This window comes from Zonotrichia leucophrys, chromosome 1A (assembly GCF_028769735.1).
Source record: "Zonotrichia leucophrys gambelii isolate GWCS_2022_RI chromosome 1A, RI_Zleu_2.0, whole genome shotgun sequence".
NCBI lineage: Eukaryota > Metazoa > Chordata > Aves > Passeriformes > Passerellidae > Zonotrichia > Zonotrichia leucophrys.
In genome coordinates, this window is record NC_088170.1 from 56,928,873 (window position 1) to 56,955,630 (window position 26,758).

At 43.4% G+C, this 26,758-nt stretch overlaps 1 protein-coding gene across 1 annotated transcript in view; it reads left to right on the forward strand.

Moving 5' to 3' along the window:
- CELSR1 (cadherin EGF LAG seven-pass G-type receptor 1) overlaps window positions 1-26,758 on the forward strand; it is a 165,162-nt gene that overhangs the window by 89,423 nt on the left and 48,981 nt on the right. Inside the window, exons 3-5 of the mRNA XM_064702803.1 lie at window positions 365-587; window positions 4,933-5,048; window positions 7,669-7,757. Coding sequence (XP_064558873.1) covers window positions 365-587; window positions 4,933-5,048; window positions 7,669-7,757 — 428 coding nt within the window. The remainder of the gene's footprint in view (window positions 1-364; window positions 588-4,932; window positions 5,049-7,668; window positions 7,758-26,758) is intronic.

Below are 26,758 nucleotides of genomic sequence, written 5' to 3' on the forward strand. Positions count from 1 at the left end.
GGTTGACAGAGAATGTGCAGGGTTTTACCTCCTCCCATCTAGATCTGTCACCAGGTCTGTATTTGTCACTCAGTTTGGAAGCAGCCAAGGAATCTGAAAACCACAGGCCAATGTTGTTGGATATTTGCAAGAGGATTGCTCAGCAAATCACATTCCACACGCCTCTGAAAATTCTGCATTCTGAGGAAGATGCAGCATTCTTATCCCCAGCAATCACAGGCTTGTACCTCACTTGCTTGGGGAATCAGGTGCAGAGGTTTGGAAGCAGCTTGACCTGTAGCAGAACCCCTTGGGTATCTGAGTGTCTCAGCTTGGTGCTGGCCTGAGGTGCCCCCTTCCCTGATGTGTGCATTTCCTGTTGCAGGAGAGTCGTGCGAGGTGAACGCGCGCTCCGGCCGCTGCGCACCGGGCGTGTGCAAGAACGGGGGCACCTGTGTGAACCTGCTCATCGGGGGCTTCAAGTGTGAGTGCCCCCCTGGCGAGTACGAGCGGCCCTACTGCGAGATGACCACCAGGAGCTTCCCCCCTCAGTCCTTCATCACCTTCAAGGGGCTGCGGCAGCGCTTCCACTTCACCGTCTCCCTCATGTGAGTCCCAGCGGGAAGGGTTCTGGGGCTGGTGGCTTCTCACTCAGCTTGGGACTGTTTGTCATGTACTGGTGGCCACCAAAGAGCTGCCCCTGAAGGTCACTGCAGGGATGTCTGACAGTGACTCCTGTGAGCAGGGCATGTCATTTGAAAGATTTGATTTTCTGCCTTGCTGCACATGTTTCTCTGTTGCTGACTCACAAACTTCCCTGTTGGAGCCAGGAGAAGGGATACCAGGACCACTCTGGCCACCCATCACCAGCCTTCAGCTGCAGCAGTGCTGGGGTGAATGTTGGGTTTGACACTTTTACTGTCTGGGCCTTTGGCTTCCTGACCTTCAGCCCAGCTTTAGAACCAAACTATTTGTGCTCCTTGTTTGTGAGTACTCTTCCCATCTCCTGTTTCCCCACCTGTGAGAGCACCTGGGCATGTCAGGTCATGACTGAGCACAGTCTGGTCCTTCTCAGGTTCCTGCTTTGGGATAATCCCAAGTGGTCCAGCTCCTCACTTAGCTCCTTCTGGCCTTCACACCCAGGTCCTGCTTCTGGTCCCATTCCAGCTCCCAGGCACTAGTCTTATCCCCATCCCAACTGCCCCAGCATCCACTGTTGGACAGTTTTCTTCTGGGCTCTCTTTTCCCCTGGGGGTGCTCAGGTAGCCAAGGAGGAGCAATGGTAGCTGCCACAGCCATGGGCAAGGGCTCTCCCTCACCAGGGAAAAACCCCCCTTCTGGAGAAGACTTCATGGCTCATAGGGCTTGGTGTGGAGCCAGAGCTCCAGGTGCACAGATACCTCTTCTCTGGGGAAGGGCTGGGTTTGCAGCTCTCCCATGGTTTAGCTGGGCAGGATCGACTTTTGGTTTTCCCTCACAGCTGACTGAGTAAACAACACAAAATGTGTTATTGACCCCAAAGAGCAGAGCTGGGGATTTTTTGATAGGTACAGCAGCAGCTTCAAGGGCAGAGCTGTGTGTGTATCTGCCCAGAGAAAGTGCTCAGGGAGGTCAGACAGGCTTCAGGCTTATGTCTCCTCCAGCACCCAGCCATTACCTGGTGTTTCATATCTGTCAGGAGCCAGGTCAGTTTTTTACAGCATGTTTTTCAGTACTGTTCTTTAGCATAGTTTACTTTCCTGAGCTAAGATCCCAGAGAGACTCCCCCATGTAATTACTTTTGTTAATAGAAGTAAGTAACGCCCCATCCTTGTAAATGTTCAAGGCCAGGCTGGGTGGGACTTGGAGCAACCTGGTCCAGTGGCAGCTGTCCCTGCCCATGGCAGGGGGCTGGGACTGGCTGGTCTTTATGGTCCCTTCCAACCCAAACCATGCTATCATTTTATGATTTCTACCATTTTATGTTTCATCTGCCTTAATCCTAAAGTCAAAATTTTATGGAATCTTGAAATTTTGGTTAAATCAGAAAGCACAGATGTGGTTTGCACACAAGCCAAGGCAAGGGAGAGTTGTGCCTGTGAAGATTGTTTTAGAGCATCAGGTCTAAGTGCACAGAAAAACCGAGGAGCAAAAGGCTCTGTTGGATTTGTCAGACCCACAGTGAGCAAACAAAGGTGCAGTCTGGGCTGGCTGCCAGCTTGAATTGCCTGCACTACCCTTGACTTGTCCCCTCAGCCATGAGGTGTCATTTTTCAGGCTTTTGGAAAGAGAGCTTTGACGTTTAGGGTGCTTTAAGTTAAAATTACTCAAATGCCCTGTGTAGGGGTTATTGAGAAATAGCAAAGTACTGTACAAGGGTAGCCCTTGCACCAGGGCTTCTTCACCATCTTTAGAACCACAATGGCTTGTTTAGTCATGAGCTAAGCACTGCTTACTCCATTTGGTGTGACTATAAGAAATCTAGGCCATTATGAGGTTCATCCCCCACTGCCTGGAATGGCCACACATTTAGCTTTTCATACCTGAAGTTCACTTTTATTTACACTAGCTATTTCTTTGGCCGTTTTTAAACCTTCAGTGGAGGAGGAAAACATTATGTGAGGACCTGCAAGATTTAGCAGTTTGACCGCTAACGATCATGATTTACCATTACATGTTTTGTGATTTGGGAGCATTTGTACAATCCCAGAGAGTCCAGCTTCCCTCAGCCTCAATGACCCACTCCTAGCAAAGAGCAGAATATTGGCATTGTCCAGTCTCATAACTAAAATGTTTTTTTAAAGTATTTAGGTTACTGACCATGCATGTCTTTCTGCTCCCAATATTATGTATCTTCCTTGCTTAATTCCAACATTTACTACTCCTTCACTCAAGAGACACTGTTAGTGGAGAGGTTTTCTCATTATTTATACAAAATTCTGTAAGAAAGAGAGTCTTTTGTTTCCTGTCATGAAATGAAACATATCCCTTCTATTAAAAACCAGCATTTTTTCCCCCAGCTGGTGGGTGACAACCAGACAAGTTCAAAAGCAGTAGTGCTTTTAACCAGTATAATATAAAAGTTGCTTTTGACTAGTGGCAAAGAATGGAACTGAGCGCAGATAAAGAAATGTACAAAATGGTTTAATAATGCATTAATTTAATAAATAATGGTTTCATACTTAAAATTATTGTAGGAAATTGTAAGAATATGAGAAAATATATTCAAAAAGAACTAAGCTTCCTGTTATTGCTGCCAGACTAAATCTTCCTGCCCACTGAAGAAGCAGCACTAGCATTATTCTGCACAGATGTTATCAAAACATTTGGATGAAGCAGTTATCCATGAAAAAATAGTCTTGGGAAATGTTTTACAGGAACTGTATTCCTTTGGATGGAATGTTTGATGGTGAAAACTGAAAATTAAATCCGTGTTTTGATAATATTGGTATATTTCAATTATATTGCTGTAATTAATTTAGTTTGCATTTTATTTGTATACTATTATACTATGATAAAACTAGAAATAAATATGTATATCAAAACTGATTAAAAGTAATCAAAACATTAATTAATATTTTTATGGACTATAATGCATATTCTTTGAAATTGGAATTTTACAGGAAATATCAAATTTGTGACTTCTGTTTTTTGAACCAGAACAATTAATTATCCTTCAAAAACTTTAAAAAATATATGAATAAAATTTCCCATTTCCATGTAGCTCAAATTCTGAAAGGTCTCTACTCAGTGGGATCCACAGCATACATATGTCTGACAAACAGCTTCTGGTAAAAATTATCTTTTATAATTATCTTTGGAACCTTTTCTTTCAAATACCAACCCTAGTATTCTGAAATACTGCTTCATTCCCATTCTCTGAAATGCAGGTTTTGCTGCATCACATGAGAGTCTTGCCATTAGACATGATATGACAGGCACAAGAGTCACTTCTTCTGTCTGTGGAAGACAGATTTCATTTCATTAGCTGTGTTCAGTATTTCATTCATTTGTAGGAAAATGGGTTAATTTAAATCAGGCATATTTCCTGAAGTTCAAGATACAAAATCAGACTAAATTGCCATTGGGAAACGCAAGAAATTCCCATGGTTTCTCTCTTTTTCTCTCTTTATCTAATATTAATATTTGTAAAAATGTTTATGTAAAGTGTAATTTTTTTTTTTGCATTTCTGAGTAGATGAAAGCTGTGTGCAACTCTCCAGAGATAAGAGAATTCAATTAAAAAATATAAAATACTCACAAGGAGCAAAAATTTTTAAAAAATGGTCTGTGCTGACAAAAAAAAAAAGTAGGCTTTTTTAAAAGTGGGGTTTCCCCTTTTTCTGTAAGAAAGATACATCCGATATTAGTAGCACAAGATAAACAAAATCCAAATGCACCTGTTGGTGCTGATCTAGTGAAATCATTTGAGTGTTTATTTTCCTTCTTCCAATTGACTGACCTGTTGATTGACTAACTCTGATTTTCCACATGGCATTATTAAAGTAACTCTTATCTTTCCCCTTACTCCCTCATCAGGCTTTTTTAGTCAGTTGATGACTGTCCTAGGACACTGTAGCATTTAGACAGCAAGCAGGCAGCAAGGATCCCCCTTTGAAGTGAAAATGCTTTTTAGCTGTCATACTGTTTGCAGAGTGTAGTAAGTGCTACTGTTTGGTGAGTGTCAGATACTGCTGCTGCATCTTGTGTCTGCCTAATTTTAGCCCTCGTGAGGGTCAGCAGATCTCTGCAGAGTAGATTTCTGTAATTTCCATCTGCTTGCCTTGTTGATTGTGAAAGAGTAGATTTATCCTGCGGCTGACTCTTCAGTTTTACAATTTTCTGTCTGCAGATTGATTCAAAGGCTTGTTTATCTGCTAAACACAATGCCTCCTTTCTTCTGGGTGACTTGACCATCAGTCTTTAATCCATAAGCTCTTAAGCACAAGCTAACTCCATGTCTCTGTGTTCTAGGTTTGCAACCAGGGAGAGGAATGCTCTCCTCCTCTACAACGGGCGTTTCAACGAGAAGCACGACTTCATTGCCTTGGAGATCATCGAGGAGCAGATCCAGCTCACCTTCTCTGCGGGTGAGCTTTCACTTGAGTCCAGCATTCCTCATTGAAGTCAGGAGATCCTCTCAAGCCATTTGGAAATGCACTTCAGTGATTTTATATGGCTATTTGCTGCCTCATTAATTTACTGGCTGACATTGCACAGTAAACAAGTGATGCCGGGCGTACTCCAGATTGTAGCGGTTTGTGGTGATTGCTCTCACTGTCGTAGGCAGGAGCTTGTCAACATATCAGTTATAAAAGCCAGAGTTTATGACTACTATAAAAGATTGGCACTAGCCTGAATGTTGGCCTCCAAGCCAATGTTTGCTTAAATTTAAATGAGACTTCATTTTATCATACTGTGATAAATGTTGTATGTTTATACTACACCATCAGAGGTGCATAAATGTTATCTTAAAAATCAATGCAAGCCAAAAGAAAAGCTAGCAGAAGTGAAAATGGCCTGCCATTCATTAGGGACCGGGGAGGAGCAGTGCTGTCTCTAGAATGCATTTCTGTCCTGGAGAAGCACCTCCTCTTAGAAGAAGCCATAAAAAACAACGAATTGAAGAGAACTACTAATTGAGAAGAACTGCGTGCTCATTGCTACAGTGGGCCAGGAAGCAGCAAGCGGCAGCTTTGACTGCTTTCTGCACTAGGACTGAGCCAGTGTCTTTGGTGCTTGTAGGAGAAGAGAGAGGGGAGGGCTAACATATGCCCAGAAACAGATCTGTACTTTTGGTGGCAAGGCTTTGGTGACTTAATGAAATCTCAGTAGTGCAGACAAACTCTGGTTGTCACAGATTTAAGCTATTTTTCTACTGAAACTAAAACAAATATCTGGAAAGGGCTGTTGTCCTGTAAGTCAAGTGGAGTTATGTGTAGGTCAAGTGAGATGTTTGTGCCTCTGTATAGGGCACATAGTTCAGGAAATAATCCTGCTATTTCCCATTATCCATATTCAGACAGACGTGGGCTCCAGTCAAGTCGTGTTTTACTTTTGTGGAAAGTGAGACACTGCAAGCAGTAAAGCCATAGAGGCAGAAGCACAGCCTGCATTGGTGTTGCACACTCATCACCAGTGATGGCTGCTGCCCTCAGACCCCATGGTAAATCCTGTGTGACCCCATTGATTTACCAGCAATGCTGAGTGCATAGTGGGCCCGTTGGGTTGAAGGTATCCAGTTACATTTCCCCTTTATTACCTCAAAGTTGTCCAAATTAGATTTTAAGGCAGGTTTCTGAATGGATTAGTGTAAGGAAATAACATGCTGCAGAGAGATGTGCTTTCTTCTGTAGCTCTGCTTCACCTGTCTAAACTTGAATCAAATTGCTTGGAAGGTACCCTGAGGATGATTGGGAAAAAAATAAATTCTGCTTGCACTTATATGCATTTAAATGTGAAGGAACTCCTTTCAGATACATGAAACTAAATTTAGATTTGCACTGCTGCACCTGAGAGCAGGTCTGGTCCTGCACATTACAAATGGTATTTTCTTTGGAAGGAGAATGGTTTATGTTTTATAGTTTTAAGTGGCTTTTAATGAACAGTACAAGTTTTGGACACCTGATCTCACTGTGTTACGTGTCACGACAACTTTTTCTCAGAAAGCAGAGCAAAAGGATTGCAGAACAGTGATCTTCCTTTTGCAGACATTTGATAGCTGAATAGAAAGCTCAATTATTTGTATAGATTTTATCACTAAATAATAAAAACCATCACAGCAGGATGTCATACATGCTAAACTGAAATATGTATTGTTTAAATCACAGAAACATATGGGACGGGAGTTAAAGGAGAGTAGGGAACACAAGAATAATACTTGACTTAGATGTTTGTTGCAAATACAGAGTTGAAAGTACATTTTAAGCTCAACAGTACTATGAGATTTGTTCATTTACAGGGGCAGTTATTTTTCCTGTGGTTTGTTATGTAGAATTTTCCAACTGTTAAAAAAAAAAGGAAAAAGAAAAGGGAGCAATCCCTTCCCTGTGCCAGGCCTATTATGTACTTTCAACATGAATGTTGATTTTGCTGCTACCTCGAAACAGATATGCCTGGTTACTGAGCTGGGTCTGCTGACTCTGTCCTGGCTTTAAAGCTTCAGCTTTCCAATTGCAATGGCAAAGTCTTGCTTTCAAATATAAACACTGAAAGGCCAATAATTTCATTAATCACTGGTAAAGTTTTGCTGAGCTCAAGGTTACCATGGGTTTTATACTAGAGTACTTTTGGATTTCACTTTCTCAGCTCTAACAGTGCGTAGCTTCCCTTCCCTGACAAAATATCCCATCACAATACTCATCATAGTAAAAAACACCTCAAAGGGTGCTTGTGGCAAAAATGCAGAAAAATTAATGTACATCTCTCCCTCAGCTGATCACTTCAGCAATAGCTGTATCTACCCAATGCATCTGCTACCACCCTTTGCAGAAGCATGATAAAAACCAGCATAATTCACCCAAGTGTGCCAGAAGCTGGTTTCTGTGCACCAGAGTGACTCCACAAAACTGGGGGTATTTACTGTCTTGCAGGACAAACCAAATTTCCTCCCTGATGGAGCAAGGTGGCTGCATCCTGTGCCCAATGAGAGTCTCTCTGTGTTCCTGGCAGTGGTGGTGACTGACTTTTCCCTGCTGGCTGTCTTTGCAGGGGAGACAACCACGACGGTGGCGCCGTTCATTGCGGGCGGGGTCAGCGACGGGCAGTGGCACTCGGTGCAGGTGCAGTACTACAACAAGGTAAGGCTGCATGTGCTGCTGCTGCTGCTTACCCTGCTGTGCATACAGCTACAGGGGCAGCTAGCTCTGACCTGACATGGGCAGGTGCCCTGAATTGTGTTTGTTTCACCAGGCACCTTGGTACAGCTCTGCACAAATGGTACTGGTCTTGCTTACCTTGCCTGGGACAAAAATTCTCTCAGGACGTTTGGGTTTTGGCCCAGGAAGGCAAAACTAGATGTAGTATATTTTTTTTCAGAAGTACTCCTAGGGAAACCTTCATGTGCTTGGAACTATTTTCATTTTCAGTTTTTTAAGCTGTTACAAGTGTCAGTGTATCTAAACCAACTGATTCACTTGTGTCTTGTTAAAAAAATTGTGCTATGCAGCAGCCTTAAGTGTAATAGCTACCAACCATTAGTGCAGAATTTCCTGAAACAAAGAAAATTCTTTCCTATAGCTGTCTTTTCTTGTCAAATGATGAGTTTAGCTAGCACTAGCTTCTCTAGTTTGGAAAATATGATTTTTAAAAGGCTCACAGCTTTTAGTAATAAAGCACTTAGTAAGTTTTTGTCTGCTGTATAAAAAGATACACAAGAGAAACTCAAAAGTTGTCACTGCATGCAGTCCATGGCACTCAGAGGTGGACTCTGTGGTCCCTGTCCCTCAGCTGCCACTTGGTCACAGGGTCAGTCTGACTAAACTAAAAGCATTGCAGGCTCTCTGTGCAGAGCAGCCATTTCATGATGAACCACAAAGCAGGCTTTTAGAGTGTACAATGTCACTGTTTACAGGTAGATGTCAGAGATCTTCTATAAACCATAACAAAAATTAGAGTTCATTTAGTGACTAAGAAGCATGGCTTTTAATTCTGACATGCTAGAATTTTAGGGGAATCACATAAGGAAATAGAGAGGCATTGTTGGCTGTTAAAAAGGAAACAGGATACTGGTGCAGGAAGCTGAATGGAAGATGGAGGATTAATATGATCAGCAAGTTTTTTATTTCCCAGTGCTGCATCCTTTCATCACAGTTTGTGTGGCAGTTTAAATGGGAGGATTAAAATTTTATTTTGACTCCTAGATAGGATCTCCTAGCCTAAGGATATTTTATTGAGGTAGTAAAAAGCTTTCTATTAGTATTTTATATTTTTTTAAAAATTTAAAACTTAATTAAGTTTTGTGCTTAATATATGCAATATACTCTCTGCTATCTGGAGCCCAGAGAAATAGAAGTGAAACTTGTGTTGCTGTGCACACATCTGTGGGCTCTGTGAAGCTCCTCTGCTGTTTCCACGTGTGCATATTTGTTAGAGGATTACTCTGGCAGAGTGCACAGCACTTGCTGAGGCAGTGGAGGGACAATCCAGCTTTCAGGCTCCTGGGCACAGCTGCAGGGAGAGCTGCTGGACCAGCTCACTGAAGTGCCAAGGAGCAGATAAGGGGCCTGAGCAGCAGAGGAATGCTCTTTAAAAGGCAAAGAGATCTGACACAGATGTTAAAAATAAACCCCTGCCTCATTTTCAGGGCTTGCTGTGGTTCAAGCAGACTGGTAGTGAGCCATGTTAGCAGCTGGTGTTTTCTCGTTGTTGACATGTGTGTCCTGTCATCATTTTCTTCTTCTGCCCCAGTTTTTTGAAGTGAAATGAGCCAGTCTCCACTGAACAGGACAAAATTCAGGGCAGAGAGGGAGAGCAGAGGGAAACACCAGGAAACACTGCTGATTTACTGCCTTGCCACTTGTGTGACATGAAAGTGATGAAAAGCAGGGTCACTGTGTGGAGAGCTGCACTGTGCCCTTTGCTGTCTGTGTGAGAGACTGAGGTCATCACCTTCCCCTTAGCAGCATTTATTGCAGGATGGTTAAATTTGGGCTGGAGGGGGGAGCCCACAACATTGAGTAAATGGCACAAGCAGGATATGCTCACCAGTATGTGTTCAGTGTGCTCTCAGCACTTCCCAGCACATCTGAGAATTGCACATGTTGCACCAGCTCTCCAGCCGTGGAAGAGGGAGTGGGTGCTGCCGGGCAGGGACAGCTGGAGGCAGCTCTGCAGCCCTGCCTGCCAGGCTGCCCCCACACCCTGCCCCAGGGTTAGGCCTTCCCCTCAGCTGGTATTTGTTTGTACAGCAGTTCCTTGGCTGCTTCATGTTTTAACAAAGCTGGAAGCAAAGTTCCTGTGAGGAGGTTGAAAAGACAGGGACAATTTAGGGATTTGAGTTGTGCCAAGATAAATGGGATGCTGTGTCTAAACTTGACACAGTTGAGATGTTTGAATAACAGGGTACCAAAGCTCATGAGTTCTGAAATATGAAATCATGCACACATATTAGTTTGCAGGTACTGCATCCTTCCACTCTTTCCAACATCCTACTGCAGTGTCAGTTCATCATCCCAAGGCTACACAGCCCCTTTGTTCTGCTCAGACACTGCATAACCTTTCTGAGCATGCAGAGCTCCCCTGAGCTGTCTCCCTCCTCCCTGTCTCTGGCTCATGTTTGATGCTCACCTTCAGGCCCTTCTCCTCCCTCCTGTGTGCCTCTGTCTTCTCCTGGCAGCAGGGCCACAGGGGCTGCCTCCATCAGCATCCCTTGGGTGCTCCTCCCCCTTTTTCCATTCTGCTCTTTGCCTGGGGAGCTTCTGGTCTTTGCTCTGTTTTAGACATCTCTTGCCAGCGTTGTCTGTGGGAAATGCATAATCATCATCATAGATATCCCTAGAGATCCAATTTATTGATTTGTCATTCTTGCATTAAAAAACTTGAGCAGCAGCTGTTTTCTTAATAGACACATCGTGGCGATGTGCAAGGTCACCCTGCACAAAGTCAGTTTGCTAATAACCACAATGAGAAGGAAGTGTAGAAGTGACTCCTGTAAAGTATTTTCTGTGCTTAGCTCAGAAGTTATGTGCTTGGTAATGTTTATCTTTAATGTTGTTGAAAAATGATGGTTTAGAATTAACTAATAGATTTAACTAATTAGAATTAACTAATATCAAAAGGTCCCCTGCCACGTGGGGCCAAACACTGGAGCCTCATCAGTAAAAGATAAGTCCAGAGCTGGCTTTGCTGCACTGTGTTTGCAGAGAAGCATCAAAGCAGTTCTCTGTCAGTTCAAGTATTTGATGCTTTCTTACCAACCCTGCTATGTGCCAGCTCTGTAAAACATTGCAGTAAGGAAACAGATTGTATCAGAGGAAGGGAAGCAATATCATTTCATTTACTGTGTAGTGATGGAAATGGACGCTCCCTTCATTGGAGGAAACCAGCTGGATTCAGCAGAAGTGCCTGAGGGAAGCACATGGAACTTGTACTAAGTGTTGGCTCTGTATTGAGTTTCTGGAAGAGAAGACATCAAGGGAGAGGAATTAGAAGTTATAAGACAGCAGACGTGAACTAGGAGTGTTTTATAACCATTATCTGCTTTCAGTTCTGTGTTAGAGGTTTTTCAGTTTCCCAGTAGCAAGGTATCAGTTTACCTGTTACTTGCCATTACAGATGTTTGCTGACAGTGGGGGAAGACAGGCAGCAAGGCCACTTGCTGACTCTGATAGCTCAAACATATTATTTAGTGGGGTCCTGATCTTGCAGCCATTAAAATCAGTGGGAGGTATTGAATTAAAGGTAACCTGTGAGTGACCTGCTTTCTCAAGAGGTATACATTGATAAGACCTTTAGAAGAAATGGAATTAAAAATGTTATTTTGAAAGGAAAAGTGGAAGGAAGAGGAAGATTTCAGCCTGGTAAATGAAACTGATTTAAAAATAGTAGAAACAATCTGCTGCTTGTCCACCGGATAGGTGGTGTAAGGGGCAGCAGCAATGTCAGCTGCCCTATTTGCCTCAGTACTGTACTTCCTCTCCAGGTGATGAGAGAATATAGTCAGCCTCTGATGGAGTTTGGTCCTCATCCTTTGGCTCTCCTGAGCCTGCAGCATGAGTGACAGTGACCAGGTTTAACTGTGCTGGTACTTGTTTGGAATAGGAGCACACCCGTGTTTGATGGTGATGATGCTCAGTAGCAATGGCATTATATGAACTGTCTGGCATTCATTGTACATACAGGTAGGTATTACCTGTAACAGCAGATTTTACTGGACCTTGTAGTGAGTGGTGTTTTTAATTAAGTGCAAAGTTCAAGCCACTCTCCCAAACTCCTGATAGAAACACAGTTCTGTTCAGCATTTGAGATATACCATCAAACTTATGGTAATGTTTTACCTGACTCATTACCTCAGGGTAGAATTCATCATTTGGCACAACATAAAAATATTTTGAGTATGGACATGTTCCTTTAATTATAGAGGGCATGTACCTGTATATTTGTATTTATATGCTCTGTATATTATGTATTACTTATACACACATGACATCCAAGTTGCTTAAGGATGTTACTGTTCTGTAGGAAGGTCCTTGTGCTCTCTTTAAGGGAGCACAGGATAATTTTACCTCAATGAGAGAAAACGTGGGAAAAGCATATAGAAACAAACTCCCAGTGAGTGTCTGATGTGCAGTGCAGTAATTCTGGGGGATAGGGTGAACAAAGCCCTGAATGACTCACTGGGTGACTCACAAAAGGAACAACTTCTGTGTGCTGTTAGGCAGTGCCTGTGGTGGGATCCACTTCCATGGTCAGGAGGTGTAAAATGGTGGGTGCCTAGGAGAGTGTCTCCACTGTAGTGGTCTCAGTCAGTCTCCTAGGATGAGCTATTCAGGACAAATGTTATTCTTTTTCCACGCTGGGATGAGATTTCTTTTCGTATCTGATAATCAATAGTAAGCTGCTGCTCTTTCTCTCCCTCCTTGAATGTCTTTGATTGAGACATGCCATGGGTTTTGTTTCAGATACTTGGCTGTCTTGGGAGTAGCCCACCCCTTCAGAGTGATTATGATTAGTAGGGACCTGCTGACTCTCATCCCTCTGTGCTCCCCACCAGCAGAACCCAGACCTGCACTTAGCCTGAAGACAGCTGCAGAGAAAACAGGCAAATTCTTCAGTTAGAGATAAACTTGAAAGAAGTGAGGGTGATTAGGGTTGATCTTCGGTGTGCTGTGAATTCAAAGGACAGGAGATGCATTGCTCTCTATTAGACTCACATATGAATTTAAAAATTTCCTGCCTGTGGTAAGTGATGGTTTCTCTTGAGTTAACTGGCCTTCATCTGGGGCAAGCTGCAGCTTGAATATCACTGAAGACTGAGTTAATACTGAAGAGATTTAGCTGTCAGCCTACTCATGCACTAGAATTTGCCAGTACCTTCCTATCTCATGGAGGTTTTATCCCTCATCCACTGGCTGAAAGCTGTTTACAGGGCCAGAACACCCTGAGTTTCAGTGCCAAGTCCCACTTGTATCTTATTTTCCATAAGGTGGGTACAGCAGCTCTCCCCTCGTGCTTGCTCAGCAGGTGAGTGGGTGGGTGGGAAGGCAGCTCCCTCCCTCCCCTGGGGGCTCCTTGGCCAAAGCTGATCCTTGAAGGGTTAATTTACCATGCCTCCACAGCTGTGTGTAGCACCACAGAGCTGATTCTTTGAAGTCTGCATCCACAAATCCTCCATACTATGGATCACCAGTATGCCACAGACTGGCTGTGGATGCCAGGGGTGGCCTCTGGGCAAAACTCACGAGCTCAATGTCTGGGACACCTCAGTGAGCCCCGTTTGTTCATGCCAGCTGTGTGGGGCTCTCCAGCACTGCTGGACAGAGCTTGTGTGCCCTGCTGTGATCCAGCTGTGGGCAGCTGAGGGTCTTGAGGATGGTGTGGCTTTGGGACTGCTGCCAGCTCAGGTAGACTTGGGATGAAGCTGTTCACAACAGAGAAATAGATCCTATCTGCACCTGCTCAGGACTTAGGATAAAGTGGAAGGAAGGGCAGGGTCATGGAGAAGAAGTCAGGAAGAAAAAAAGCATTTCCAGGCCAGGTCAGGGTTTCATATGATGCTGTTCCTGTGGCTAGCCAGGCAATAGGGTGGTCAGAAAGAGGAATGTCGTGGAAGTTCTGTGAATATAGGTGTCCTTTAAAGAGGCATAAATTAAGAGCATAACTGAAGATAGTATCTGTCAATGCTCTTAATGAGATGCTCTTAAAAGCATCTGCTGCTCTGTTCTGAACCACCCACTTTCACTCCATGTACACTCTTCATCTCCATGTGCAATTTTTGTCATGCCCAAGTGTACTGGGTTTGGCTGGGGTAAAGTTAAGTTTTTTCCCAGTAGCTAATATGGGCTGTGTCTTGTATTTGTGCTGACGGCAGTGTTGGTAATGCAGGGACATTTGAGTTGCTGCTGGGCAGGGCTTACACAAAGTCAAGGACTTTTCTGCTCCTCAGACTGCCCAGCAGTGAGGAGGCTGGTGGTGCACAAGGAGCTGGGAGGGGACAGGCAGGACAGCTGCCCAGAGGGGAACCCCCTGCCATATGATTGAAGGGAAGAAGGAGGAATGGGCAGATGTTCACAGTGATGACATCTGTCTTCCCAAGTCACTGTTACATGTGACAGAGCCCTGCTTTCCTGAGGATGACTGAACATTTTTGGGCCCATGGAAAGTGGTGAATGAATGCCTTGTTTCGCTTTGCATGTGTGCACAGCCTTTGCTTTACCTATTAAAGTGTCTTTATCTCAACCCACAAATTTTCTCACTTTTACCCTTCTGATTCTCTCCCCCATCCTTTTGTGGGGAAAGAGAGTGAGCAGCTGTATGGGGCTTAACAGATAAAGACTTTCTATAATTCCTCTTATAAGGAGGAAAGACCTTGAGATAAAAATTGCAATGTTTACCTGGCAAGCTTGGATATGTAAAGGGAAGGTTATTGGGTTTGGGGTTTGCTGAGTTTTTGCATTTCTGGGGAGCTAAGGATGTATCCCCCCATTTTCTAAATGAAGCAGAAAAATCAAGCAGTTGCAAAGTACAGTCCTGTACAGCCCCTGTATTGCTTATACTCTTGCATGCCTTATGTCTGCCACTCGTTGGCAGAATTATCTTCAGGATTATCTTTACAGCAAATCTCTAACATTCATCACTGCCTTTGTTTTACTAGAGCCTCTGTTCTGATTCTGGGAGCTCGTGTCACACAGCTGCCTAACAGTGGCCAGAGGCAGAGCACTGCTGAACAACTTGAGGATGTGTACACAAAACTTTTATTTTAAAACTCAGGTCCTCCCCTGTTCTCCCACCCAGGAGCCAGCTGAGACTAAGTTTCATGCAGCCACCTATCACCAAGAGGGGATGACACTGTTATACCCCAAAAATCAAGATCTGCAGGGCTGTGTGTTGTTGTAGTCATGGGCAGCTGAAGCTTGGTGGCCGCTTGCAGTCCCCTGTCGTGGGCAGGCAGGAGGTGCCTTTTAATCCAAGGGCAGAAGCACAGGTGGCACAGGCAGTGCAGGCAGTGGGAGTGGTGCAGCTCTGTGCTGGAGAGGTGAATGCAGCAATTTGTTTTCAGTAGGATGGGATGAGTGCAGCAACCTGTGACAGTGCTGCAGAGACAAGCACAGACCCTGCTGCCTCTGGCACACGTGCCCTGCACGAGGTGCCTTTGGAGCGGACAGATAGGTTATCTTGTTTCCTTCTGAAAACACAGACCTCCTCTGATGATGGCAAATTTGCCTGTTATGGAAATATATTCTGTATCCAACACTGACAATTGATTTTGTCACTTTGCCTTGAAAAAAAAAAAAAGGCAGAGTGCCTTTCACTACAACATTGTAGTGAAACTCAGACTGTGACAATTGTGCCAAAAGACAAGGATGGCACTGATTGCTGCTCTCTTTCCTGTAAAGGGAGCCAATCCTTGTTGGATTGGGTTCTCAGCACTGTTGCCCCAGGACCAGCAGGCAGCACCAGGCAGCAGCTCAGCACAGGCTTCCCTGTGCCACCCCACTCCCACCTCGTGTGAGCTTTCCAGCACAAACACCTTGTTTGCTCAGCTCTTGGTCTCCCTGCTGAGCCTGCCAAGGCGCTGCCAGCACTGTGGGTGATTTATGAGGCAGGCACATGCCTGCAGCTGAATAGGGATTGCCAGCTCCTTGGAGAAAAGCCACATAGCTGCCACCAGCTAGGCATAACTTTGTCATTGGACCCTGGGTGCAAGACACTGCCCTCACAGTATCCAAGACACCACCCAGTATCGTTTACCTCTGAATCTGAGTGGGCAGGAAAAGTGGTTGGTGATTAAATTCTTAGATTGGTATTTGGTATTGCCCCTTGTGCTGGGCAGCACCTCTCACACCAGACCAGGATTGTCCAGCTGAGTGCTGAGTTTTTTACCTTGTTTGGAAAAGACAGACAGCCCCCAACAGAAGTCAAATAACTGGAAAAACAATTAGCAATAACGTTTGGGTATGACTTATGCAGATGTCTATCACTGGTGACATCGGAGCAGATTTAATTGTGATCTGAGGGAGAATTTTTGAAGTTAATCCTCTTGGTGGCTCCCAGACTAATTTGTTAAGGGATTGAGGGAGATTTTCTAAACAAACAATGCAGTTGTTGAAGATTATGGTAATGCCACTGTTGATCAGATGTGGCACTGCCAGAGTTTGGATTTTGCTGGCTCAGATTTATGTATTGTGTTTACAGCATTTGTGATTGACACAGACCTGCTCCAGCATTGCTTGGCATTGTTTGATAAAGAAAAATGCAGAACAGTAATTGCCATGTCAAGCAAACCTGGAGGTGGAGAGGTACTGGAAATACTGAAAATGTTATTCAATTAGGAGCACCCTACTTCTCTGAGCATATTTTTCCAGAAGGAAATAGAATTTTGTGGCATTTCAAAACCTAAATTCATGATATTTCTAAGAAATGCCAATAGATCTTTTAAAGGCTCTCCTAAGTGCGCAAGGCAGCACATTACAACTTAGTGCTTCCTCTTAAAAGAAACCACATATTCTTACTTAAGATTTAACCATATTTCTTCCAATGTTATCATTCCCTTATCACCCATCTCATTGTGAATTGTTTAGCAGCAGGATGTACAGCAGGGTCTGGAGGCCAGTGATGTTGCAGCAAGGAGGTGGATGGTGCTAACTTCCAGCAGTGTGGATGGTACACCTCACCAGATCATCAATTCGTGCTGGATGCCTTTCCCTTTCATGGCATTTTCATGGGATCAAAAGTTCTGCCATGGCTTATGCACAGGGAAGCCTGCAGGACACCAAAACCACAGGGAGCATGACCACAGTCAGTTCATTAGCTCACATTTTTGAGGACTTAGCTGTACTTACCCATGTAACTGGGGGGCCCGATCTTCACAGAGAAAGTGTTTCTTCACAGGGTTTCTTCAGCTTTACATGAAAAAAAAAAAACATTTCAATTGTAAAAGTCACTTTCTTTTTTAGCCACAACAAAAATTTTTAAGCAACGTCCTGAGAGATATTCAGCTCAAGTGGGTAAGGAAGTTTGACTGGAATACCAAGGTGGTTAGCCAGAAGCAGGTTTTGAAGTTTTTTTACAACTTTCTTACAAGAACAGAAGTTGCTGTATCAGCAGATTATTGTCCTTTTCGGTGGGTAGGCTTGTATACTGGTGAAAGATGTGGTAGGTAGTGCTGGAGGCTCATGTACAATATGTATGAGGAATTTGTAGCTATGCATTTGTATTACTGATCTGTATTTTTTGTGCTACTGGGCATGGCCACTTAAAAAACCCTAGCAATTAAAATTGCAAGCAGGTAGAGGAAGGAAAGAAATTAGAGTTTCATTACTGAATGCATTCTGCATTTTACATTTGAAGTTCAAAATGTTGCTCTAGTCAAACACATAAAATATGTTCTTCGTGTCTGAATGCAAAAGATATCATTTCCCACATGCTCAGAACTCAATTTTTAAAATGCCATGAGAAAAGGTAATCTCAGAAAAAAATAGTTCCTTTTATGAGTCATTTCCTGGTTTTCTGGCTCATGATTCATACACTCACATCCTTGCTGAGGTCAAATTCATCCTCTTCCACCCAAATCCAGAGGATCATTAATGAAAGTCCTCCTCTAGGTAAGACCATAGATTTGCTGTATAGAAACTGAACCTTGACAGATTCTGATTAGAATTAATATACCTGCTCACAGTTCTGATGTTCTTGCTGTCCCCTGAAATCTTTAAATCAAGTCAGTATTTCACTTTCTAAAGAAACATTTTCGCTTGGGTGCAAGTGCGGTTATGGAGCAGGACTCACTGGGTTATGTTCTGTGGTTGTATAAATCAAAAGACTGATTAGATGAGAACATGAGTTCCATAGATTCAAAAAATGTGACAGACAGCCTGCAGTATTGCAGGTGGAAAGCTCAGAGGGAGCAGAATTGTTGCTGCACATTTGCCCTGTTCTTACACACTTGCACAGCATCTACCACTCCCTCAGTGGGACTTTGGCCTGGCCTATGGCAACCATTTACATTCCTAACATCTCCTGAAAAGCACTGGAGGGCTGCCTGGCTAATATTTACTTTTTCTTGCTCTGGCTGGTTGTGGAGCCCTTGCAGGTGTTAGTGGGTGTAAAGGGATGGGGGGTGGGCAGCTGATCTGCCCTTGTGGAGCAAAGATATGTGAGCCTGGACTTTAAAAGTCCCTCCCTGCAATTCCACCGACATTTATTCATGTGGATTTCAATTAGTAATTGTTTTTGTTGGTGTTTTGTTTGCTTTTTTTTTTTTTTTCTGGTGGAGGGTAAGTGTGAAGTGATTGATATCTGGGAAAGGAAATCAGGATTTGGCTGTGGAGCGACATTCCATTGTCTTGACACAAAATAACAAATAACTCACCTCTAAATCTGTGTCTCGGGAAATTAAAGAGTAAAGCAGTGAAAGTCATGCGGAGGTCATTGAGATGTAAAGTGTGACCTGCTCCCCAGCCCTGAGTAGCTCAGTGCTCAGTGACAGCTTTGAGAAATCTCTGGGACTGGGGAAGGGAGGGAAAGCATGTACCCAGTGCCTGGCTTGTTCTCTCCCCCGCCTGCTTTTTGGAACTGTTGCTCTCACAGAGTTTGCAAACACCACCTGAAAAACACTGATTGTTGTGGTGGTGATTTTATATGCAAACACAAACAGTAACTTTTCAGAAAACATCTGCACAGTAAGGGACTGTGTCTTGGCAAAACCAGCCTGAGTCCCTCCTCTTTTGGAAGCCTCATCTTTGTCAGGCTGTTCAGTGCTTTCTCTTCCCACATCATCTGGGTTTTAAAGGTTTTATTTGTGTGCCCATGTAGGGCGTGCACCCCCTGTCTGAACTGGGTGTCTGCTGTGTGGTTTTCCTCCTGGTGTGGGGCTCTCAGTCATGCTGGGGAACCTGGCACCCAGAGATGCTCCTGAGCCCAGTTTGCTCAAGCCATCTGACACCTCTGCAAAAATCCCAAGGCATTTGGTGGCACCTCCCAAAATGGTGATTTTCGGGATCTCCATGAGACCTGGCACAATCTGAATGGTCCTTGGCTCACCCTAAGGCCCTGGGGACAGTGCTTGAAGGTTGTGCTCTGCAGCCCAGCCTGGCAAGGCCTTGCTCAAAGCCACGGAGTCATTGGAATGGCACCTCAGGAATTTGGTGCGAGTTCTTTGAAGTGCACTGTTATCACAATTAAATCATGTAGTAAATTACAGTAGCTCACTGATTTACAGTAACTTTTCAGGTATTTTGCATCTGTCTGTGTAGTGACAGGAAACAGCACTTTGCAGTTACCTGGCCTTGCAGAAGTCTCTGTGTGCCAGGAGACCCTCACAAAGATCCAGCCATGGGAGCAGGGAGCAGCCCCATGGAAAAGTGTGGGATTCCTGGATGTTACAGGCTGAAATGTGACTCCATTACTCACACTAAGCAGCAGTTTGCTCTGCAAGGTGTCACCAGGGATTTGTCCAGGAAGGGGTTAGTTGCTGTGCATAAGTGTCACAGGTATTTCTTGGGCTCTGAGAGCAGCCACATTGACATTCCGGGTGCAAAAATATGTCATAGGACTTAAAAGATTTTATATAAAGCAAAAAATATTTCAGAATTGTTCTTTGGCAGGTAAACAGGGACAAGTGGCAGAGGGAGAAGGATTTGCTGAGCTGGAAGAGGACAGCAGGGGAGGGAGAACAAGAGGGCTCTTCCAGCATCAAAGGATATGTTCTTCTTTGCCAGTTCTCCAAAGGTGCTGGAGAACATCCTTGTTGGTGGAAAGAGACAGTAAAATAGGCAGAAAAAGGGTTCAGAGGGCAGGAAAGGTTAGGGAGAAGGGACATCAGCCATAGGGGCATTTCAGCATGAGGAAAGGGCTGCAGTGGAAGGACAGGGCACCCACAGGAGCAGGGCACTGTGGTGAGTGCTGTCTGCCACATGGAAAACTGAATGTTGTCTTGAAGAGAGAGAGAATGGTCTCTTGACAGCCAAAACAGGTCTGTCTTGCTGTGTCACTGATTCAGCCTCAAAGAGCTGAGAAGCATCTGGGAATACACATTTGAGGATAAAATTTCCATTTGCAGACAGGGAAAACTCATCTTCCCATCAGCACTACAGCAGCCCTTGCCAAAATTAGTCAGAACTAAGAATACACCCTTTGCAGACACTGGATGATATTTGTGAAGATCCTGGTCATGCTGTAGAGGCAAGGAGCATATCTGGATGCCATGTCTCTGTAACCATGGCTTTTCACAGCCCTGCTGTGCCACTGCCACATGTTGTGACAGGAGGGGCTGCTCCCCATCTCTGCCCCAGCACTGGAAGAGCAGCAGCAATTCGGGCAGTGCCATTCACTTGTGCCAGGTCTCATAGCTGTGCTGAAACCTCCTGCTTTGAATATCAAAGTTTAGCCTCTGGATGCAGCCCTAAAGGAGATAACAAATCAGGCCAGTAAAACTTGCTTAACTTTGTGGGCCAGCCCAGATCCTGATGATTGGTGTTGCAGGGCGTTTCTCTAGGAAAAGGAACTGGTCTGATGGCTTTTCAGGATTTGCATTTTTTACTCACTGATGGGAAGCTCTTTGGCTTTCCTTTTCACTGTCACAAGCTCTCCTGTTTCTGTACAGACTTGAGTCAAATTTGTATAGAGAAATGCCATTAAAATATTCAGTGAATAAAGGGGATACATACATCAAAGGAGTAAGGGGGTTATGTGAAATGACTTGTCCTGCCTTTCCCTGGTGACTAATCAGGATCTGTTCTTCACACCGCCTATCCTCAAGGTGCTCTGGAAATCTACAAGGGGAAACTCTAGAAAACAAAGATTAAGGTTATTGGTTTCTGTAATCTGGCCTGATTTGGAGTTTCCTGATTGATCAGAGTGGTCTGCAAGTCCATGCTAAGCTCCTCTGGCATTTCCTAGTCTCCCCACAGAACTGTGAGCAGTGTGCTGTCCCTGTTTATTTTTTCCTGTTTATTTATTTATTTTCCTTGCTGGGGGGGGCTGGGCTGCGGCAGCTTGTGCAGGGAGACACTGCTGCCATGGGCCCTTAATGAGCTTTTTGAGCACTGAAGCAGCACAGCATCGCCTGGGAATGGCGGGGCTCCTCCCTTCCCCGCGGCCGAGGGGAGCAGAGGCCGGCGGGTTAACGAAGCAGCCGGGGCTGGCAGGCGGCCTAATGAGCGCCGGGGAGCCGGGCAGGGACCCGGCAAGGCTGCAGCCCGAGCAGCAGCAGCCTCCAGCCAGTGCCAGCTGCCCCAATGCCCCCAGCAGGACCCTGTGCCACCTGCCCCAATGCCTCCAGCAGGACTCTGTGTCACTCACTCCAACGTCTCCAGCAGGACCCAATGCCATTTAATCAATTTTCCCCTGTTATTACTGTAGTTGGAAGTGTTAAAAAGCAAAGAGCCCCAGAAGGTTTAAGGCATTTTCCACCCAGCACTTTTGTGGGTGGTGGGGTCTGAACCAGCGCATTAACAATGAAGAGGAGAGTGTTAAAAAGAAATAACAAGGAAACAGATTCTTTTTAACCTTTAACCACTCTGAAAGGCCAATAAATCATTAGCTACTAATTAACAAAAACAGAAGGGTAACTTACTGTCTGGTAAGCAAACTCTTGGAATCACTGAAAGGCTGGCACTGACTTCAGGATGGCTTTTCTTCTTATACTTAACAAAAAGACAAACAAGCCAAGCTCTGATTATTAAGCTACACCATGCAAAGCATTTTGCAAGAAGACTGACTGTCTAAAATTAATATATTTTTAATGTGTACAGTGAGCTGAGAAAATGCAGAATTTATAATATGCAACATCTGACCCCCAAGAAATTTGGTTTCCTCCTGGTGCCAAGTGTAACAAAGTACATTGTGTCTCATCTGCAAGGAGTACTGGTTTGCATTTTCTAAATGTTGGCCATACTTACAGTCTGATGCTGAATCATCTCTGCAGCTCCTTCAAAAGACTCAATGGGGTGGCTGAAGCAGGAGGAAGACCTCCTGGCTGAGATTTGAGCTGGAGAGCACAACTTTCAGCCTGACCTCAGGGAATATCCCTTATGTTGGAGCACTCTCTGATGGCTGACCAAAACCACTCTCCCTCTTCCCATCTGTGAGAAAAGTCAAGTGGCAAGTTTTTATCTAGGAATGGAAGCTGGAAAAAAGTTGTCTGGTGGAGGAAATGTTTGTGAGACCTCTGGAACAGGCTATTATCTTGCAGATTAACTAATAAAAGGGTGAGATCTAGGAATCTGAGTGTCACCACTGCTGCTGATTAAACAAACATTTGAACTTTGCAGTATTATTATTACATGTACAGATACTATCTCATCTGGTTTAATTTAAAATAAGTCTGCCTAGGATTGGACTACTACTTAAACCTCTTCAACAGTTTTGCATCCTGACTTGGAAACAGTAGGACATATGATCTAAAGTACAAGGGTTAAGTGTTTAGGACAAGGGCTCCCATTGTCTGTGGATATGTATGTCTTTTCCATTCACTGTGCATCGTTACACCAGCTGTGTCTCTAATAAGTAACTGTGTGGGCTCTCGAAGTTTAAATATTTACTTAAACATAATAGAGAACCCAAACGAAACTGAGCCACATGAGAATATCCACCTCTGATGTTCTAAGTGTAATCACAGTGGATTTGTGCAGTGGATTTGCAAACTATAAACAGATGTGTTTTTATGACTTTCTCTCCTCTGTCTGGTCTCCACTTGTAAAACACAAGTTCACAGATTAAGCTTCTCAGGGTTTTTCACCTGGGAGAAGCTACATGTCTTTCTTACTGTTGAATTTATGGGGAGAGGTCTAAACATTGCCCTATAACTGATTCTCACAAAAATCAGATTTGTCATCACTAGGAAAATACTTCCACAGTGGTGTTCTTTCACTGCAGCCTTAGAAGGTCACTACAGGTGGCCAAAAGGAGTTCCATACCCCGTTGTGGCTCAAGGAGGTCACTCCTCCAGGTCACTGCTGAGACAGTAGATGAGTCTCACTGTTACCTCTGCTATGGTCAGAAAGGGAGCTGCAATCTTCAAAAGACGTCCTAGGAGGCTGTCATTCCTGTAGTCACATTTTGCCTGTGAGTCTCTGGGCAAAGGTGAATATCATGGGTTAGACATGAGATGGGAGATTGTCACTCATAGATCAGAACAAGTGATCTTCATGAAAGCTCAGTGAGGCAAAGTTAAGTTTCATTACATTGTTTACAGTTTTAGGTACTAATTGCCATCTTTTGAGGAACATAAATATGGTTAATCTTGGTTTATAGATGGAGAAAAAGGTAGGGGACTTATGCTGCCCCATATTGATCCTAAGACAGGACTATTTCTTTTCTCCAGGTGACCCTATATGTGACTATAACATAAAAACATAAGAGTCAGTATAACAAACAAAATGAATTTCATTATGGGATGCACAGAATGTTTGAGGAATCATCATGTGATGGTGATAAAACACTGCAACACTCAGGGCTGCTTTTTCTTCCTTTCATTTGAGTCCCAGAATAATGCACTTCTTTCATAGTTTGTTTAAGGGAGACCGGGTTTTCTCTCTGGCACTGTTTGGTACCTCTTCTTGCTACTCAGTGTTACAGCATGTGGTCTTTGAAATTTGAATCCCAGCTGCTTTCTGAAGAAGCACTAACTGAAAAGGCAGCCTTTAGGGTTAGGCAGCGAAAGGTAAATTTTCAGCTCCATGAGCAGGAACTCAGTTACATGACTTGCATTACTATTAATGGGGGTCATGCTGGTAAATTCCTGTACACCACATTGCACATTTACTCATGAGTGCAGAATTGGCACAGCTAATGAAACTTGCCTTTCGGGTAGCATGTATTTCAGGAGATGGGTCTGACAGGCAGAAAGGACGGCTAAGTACCCAGATGAAAGTCTGGCTTTTAACTCCTTGAACATATTTCCAGAAAATAATAGTGTGAATTAATGCTGGTTAGTGTTAGCTGTTCCTACTGTTAGGGATCAGTCTTGCTCCAGTAGGATTTCATTGAGACAAAGATCATGCTTGAAATGTGAATGTGTGTGCTGTCATGTAGTGTTGGCAATTCACTTTCTGGTGCATTTTCCAAGTACTCTTCACTGACATTCATTTTCTTTCAAACATAGAAAGAAATTCTTTCTGCTAAAATGGACTTCTATAATCATAAACAAATAAAGTTTTTTTAAGTCATTTTCAGCCCTGCTACTTTCCCAACAATAATCCCTCCTATGGCTGAGCGTTCCCTGGTGATTACCAGCCTACATTACTCATGGGCATCTTATACCCCTTTATTCTTAAACTGTGTGCACTACAGTGATGGCATCTTATTTCCAAAACTCTTCTGTAGCCTTTACTTTGCTAGGCTAAACATGCCAAGTCCATTTTGCTTATTTGATATGGTAAATTTGCTCTGGCTGCTGTTTTGTGCACCTGCTGTAATTGGAAGGTATTTTTAGTAAATGAAAACAAAACTGCCCAAACATTCCATCCTGTTCAGTGTTATGAAATTTTCCTCATATGCATCTGTGCAACAGCCCGGTGTTGTATTGCCTTTTTAACCTTTCAATCTCACCATGGTTCCTCATTGTTTTGTAGTTAATTAGTAGGGTTGTTTTATTATTTTTCATCATTTAGTGCTGAGAGTTTCAGAGTCTGCAACTGGAATTCTTCTGATCAGATCCCAAGTTTCATATTATGGGATTAATTCTCTTTCTTGTATGCAACTATTCAAAGTGATTTTTTTTTTTAATGCATGACACTCTAAAATCCTTTGCATCATCAGTAACCTATATTTAACATTAATCAAAGTATTTAATGAATAAAATCTGTTCCATGATTCATTGCTGAAGGAGCTCTTAACTTGGGCTTTCTCTGATAAAGTCTTTTATTTACTTCCCATTATTTCAATTATAAAGCATTCCCTATGTTAGCTGTTGAGAAGATGAATACTTGACACATATTTTGAGGTCTCATCCTCTTAATTCAGTCTGAAAATATCTCTCTCCTTTCCCAGTAACATATTCTTGCATTTTGGGAAAAATCTGTCAAATTCTGTCAAATGAGACTTCTAACATGGTCAGCAAATTACCTTGTGTTTGAACTAAGTATGGTTTGAACTGCCAATACATTTCTTTTCATTCACTGCAATATTCCCTTTCTTCATGGTTCTGTGTGGTCATCAGAGCCCAAGAGATGCCAGAGATCAGTACTGCAATGAACATTTAACATCTAGAGAAACACTTTTCAGTTTCTATGTTAAATAACAGTAGAAAAAAAATCAATTTTCTACTGCAGCTAGTGACTGTGAAGGAGCAGCTGCATAGTCCTGAGTCTCATCAGGTTGCAATCATGATTAACATTGGGCAGATCCCCCCTGCTGAGGGAATAAATACCCTGCCTTTGTCAAGGCTTCCATGTAAGAAACAATAGATTATTTCAGTGAAGCACAAGAACATAAATGTTAATCGAATCATTCCTCTGAATGAATAGAAGTAGCACCCAGAACGTAAACATTTTAATTTTGGAAGGGAAAGCTTGCCTGTCAGTTGGTTAGTTTTCCATGTATTTTTAAATTTACTTTGAAAAGCTGCTCACTAACATTGCCATCATTGCATACAATAACATTTTCAGCACTTCAAATACGTATGTTTCCTGTCTTTCCAACCTAGGCAGTGGCAAAGTCCAGGGAGTATCGGAAAAAATAAAATCTGCCTTAATATCACTAAAGAGAGGTCAAAACCTTATACTGAGTAACTGCCAAACTATGTGATCACATTAGGTCTTGGTAGAGGAAATGGAAAATACTTTCCAACTGGAATTGACACCAGGAAACATGTTTTAAATTTTTTTTTTATGTATTGGAATACTTACCCTTAAAAATAAATGTCTCTATACAGATGATGAAAGTGGCTGTAAGTATGTTAACAAATTTATGTGTCTGTAAGTGAAACAGAAAGAATTCATTTATCCCTTTACTGCTTCCTTGTTTGCTGTACAAATAAGGAATTTCAGAATGCAGTCATGCAGTACATGTTTTAAAGCAAGTGTACAGCAAGCTACAGATGCCCAGCCGTCTTCATTTTCATATGGATGCAGCTACTGTTGATTAACACATCCAGTAAATATGTTTGGACTTTGGACTTAAATACATTTTGGACCACTGCATCTGGTCAGATCCTGCTGGCTTCATTCCTGTGGGGTGTCCTTTGCAAAGCCAGTAGAGTTCAGCTCAGTGCCTTCTCTTGTGCCCATAATGCCCTCAGAGATCTTGCACGTGGGGTAGATTAAGACCTCTCAGCTCTATATGGACATTAAACATGGAAACAGTTTTCTTACAGGATTTGCTGGCTCTTTACTGAGGCTGCTATGCTTCTGTTTGCACATGCACCTTTTTTAACAGTAATAATGTACTTGTCCACTGGACAAATCTGTCTCTTGAGTTTCTGCACAGGAAACATCATCTCCTGTCAGTCACTCAGAATACATCTGATCAGTGACAAAATTAGTGAAGATGATGAAGGATCTGTTTGTGGTGGAAGCACAGAAACTTGATGACTGGTATTGAATTCCTGGTGGTCCCATAGGAAAGCCTGTCTGTTGGGATCACTGAATTTCCCCACTCAGTAGGTGCTGAAGTGGGGAGAACACCAACTGACAGCAGGTGATGG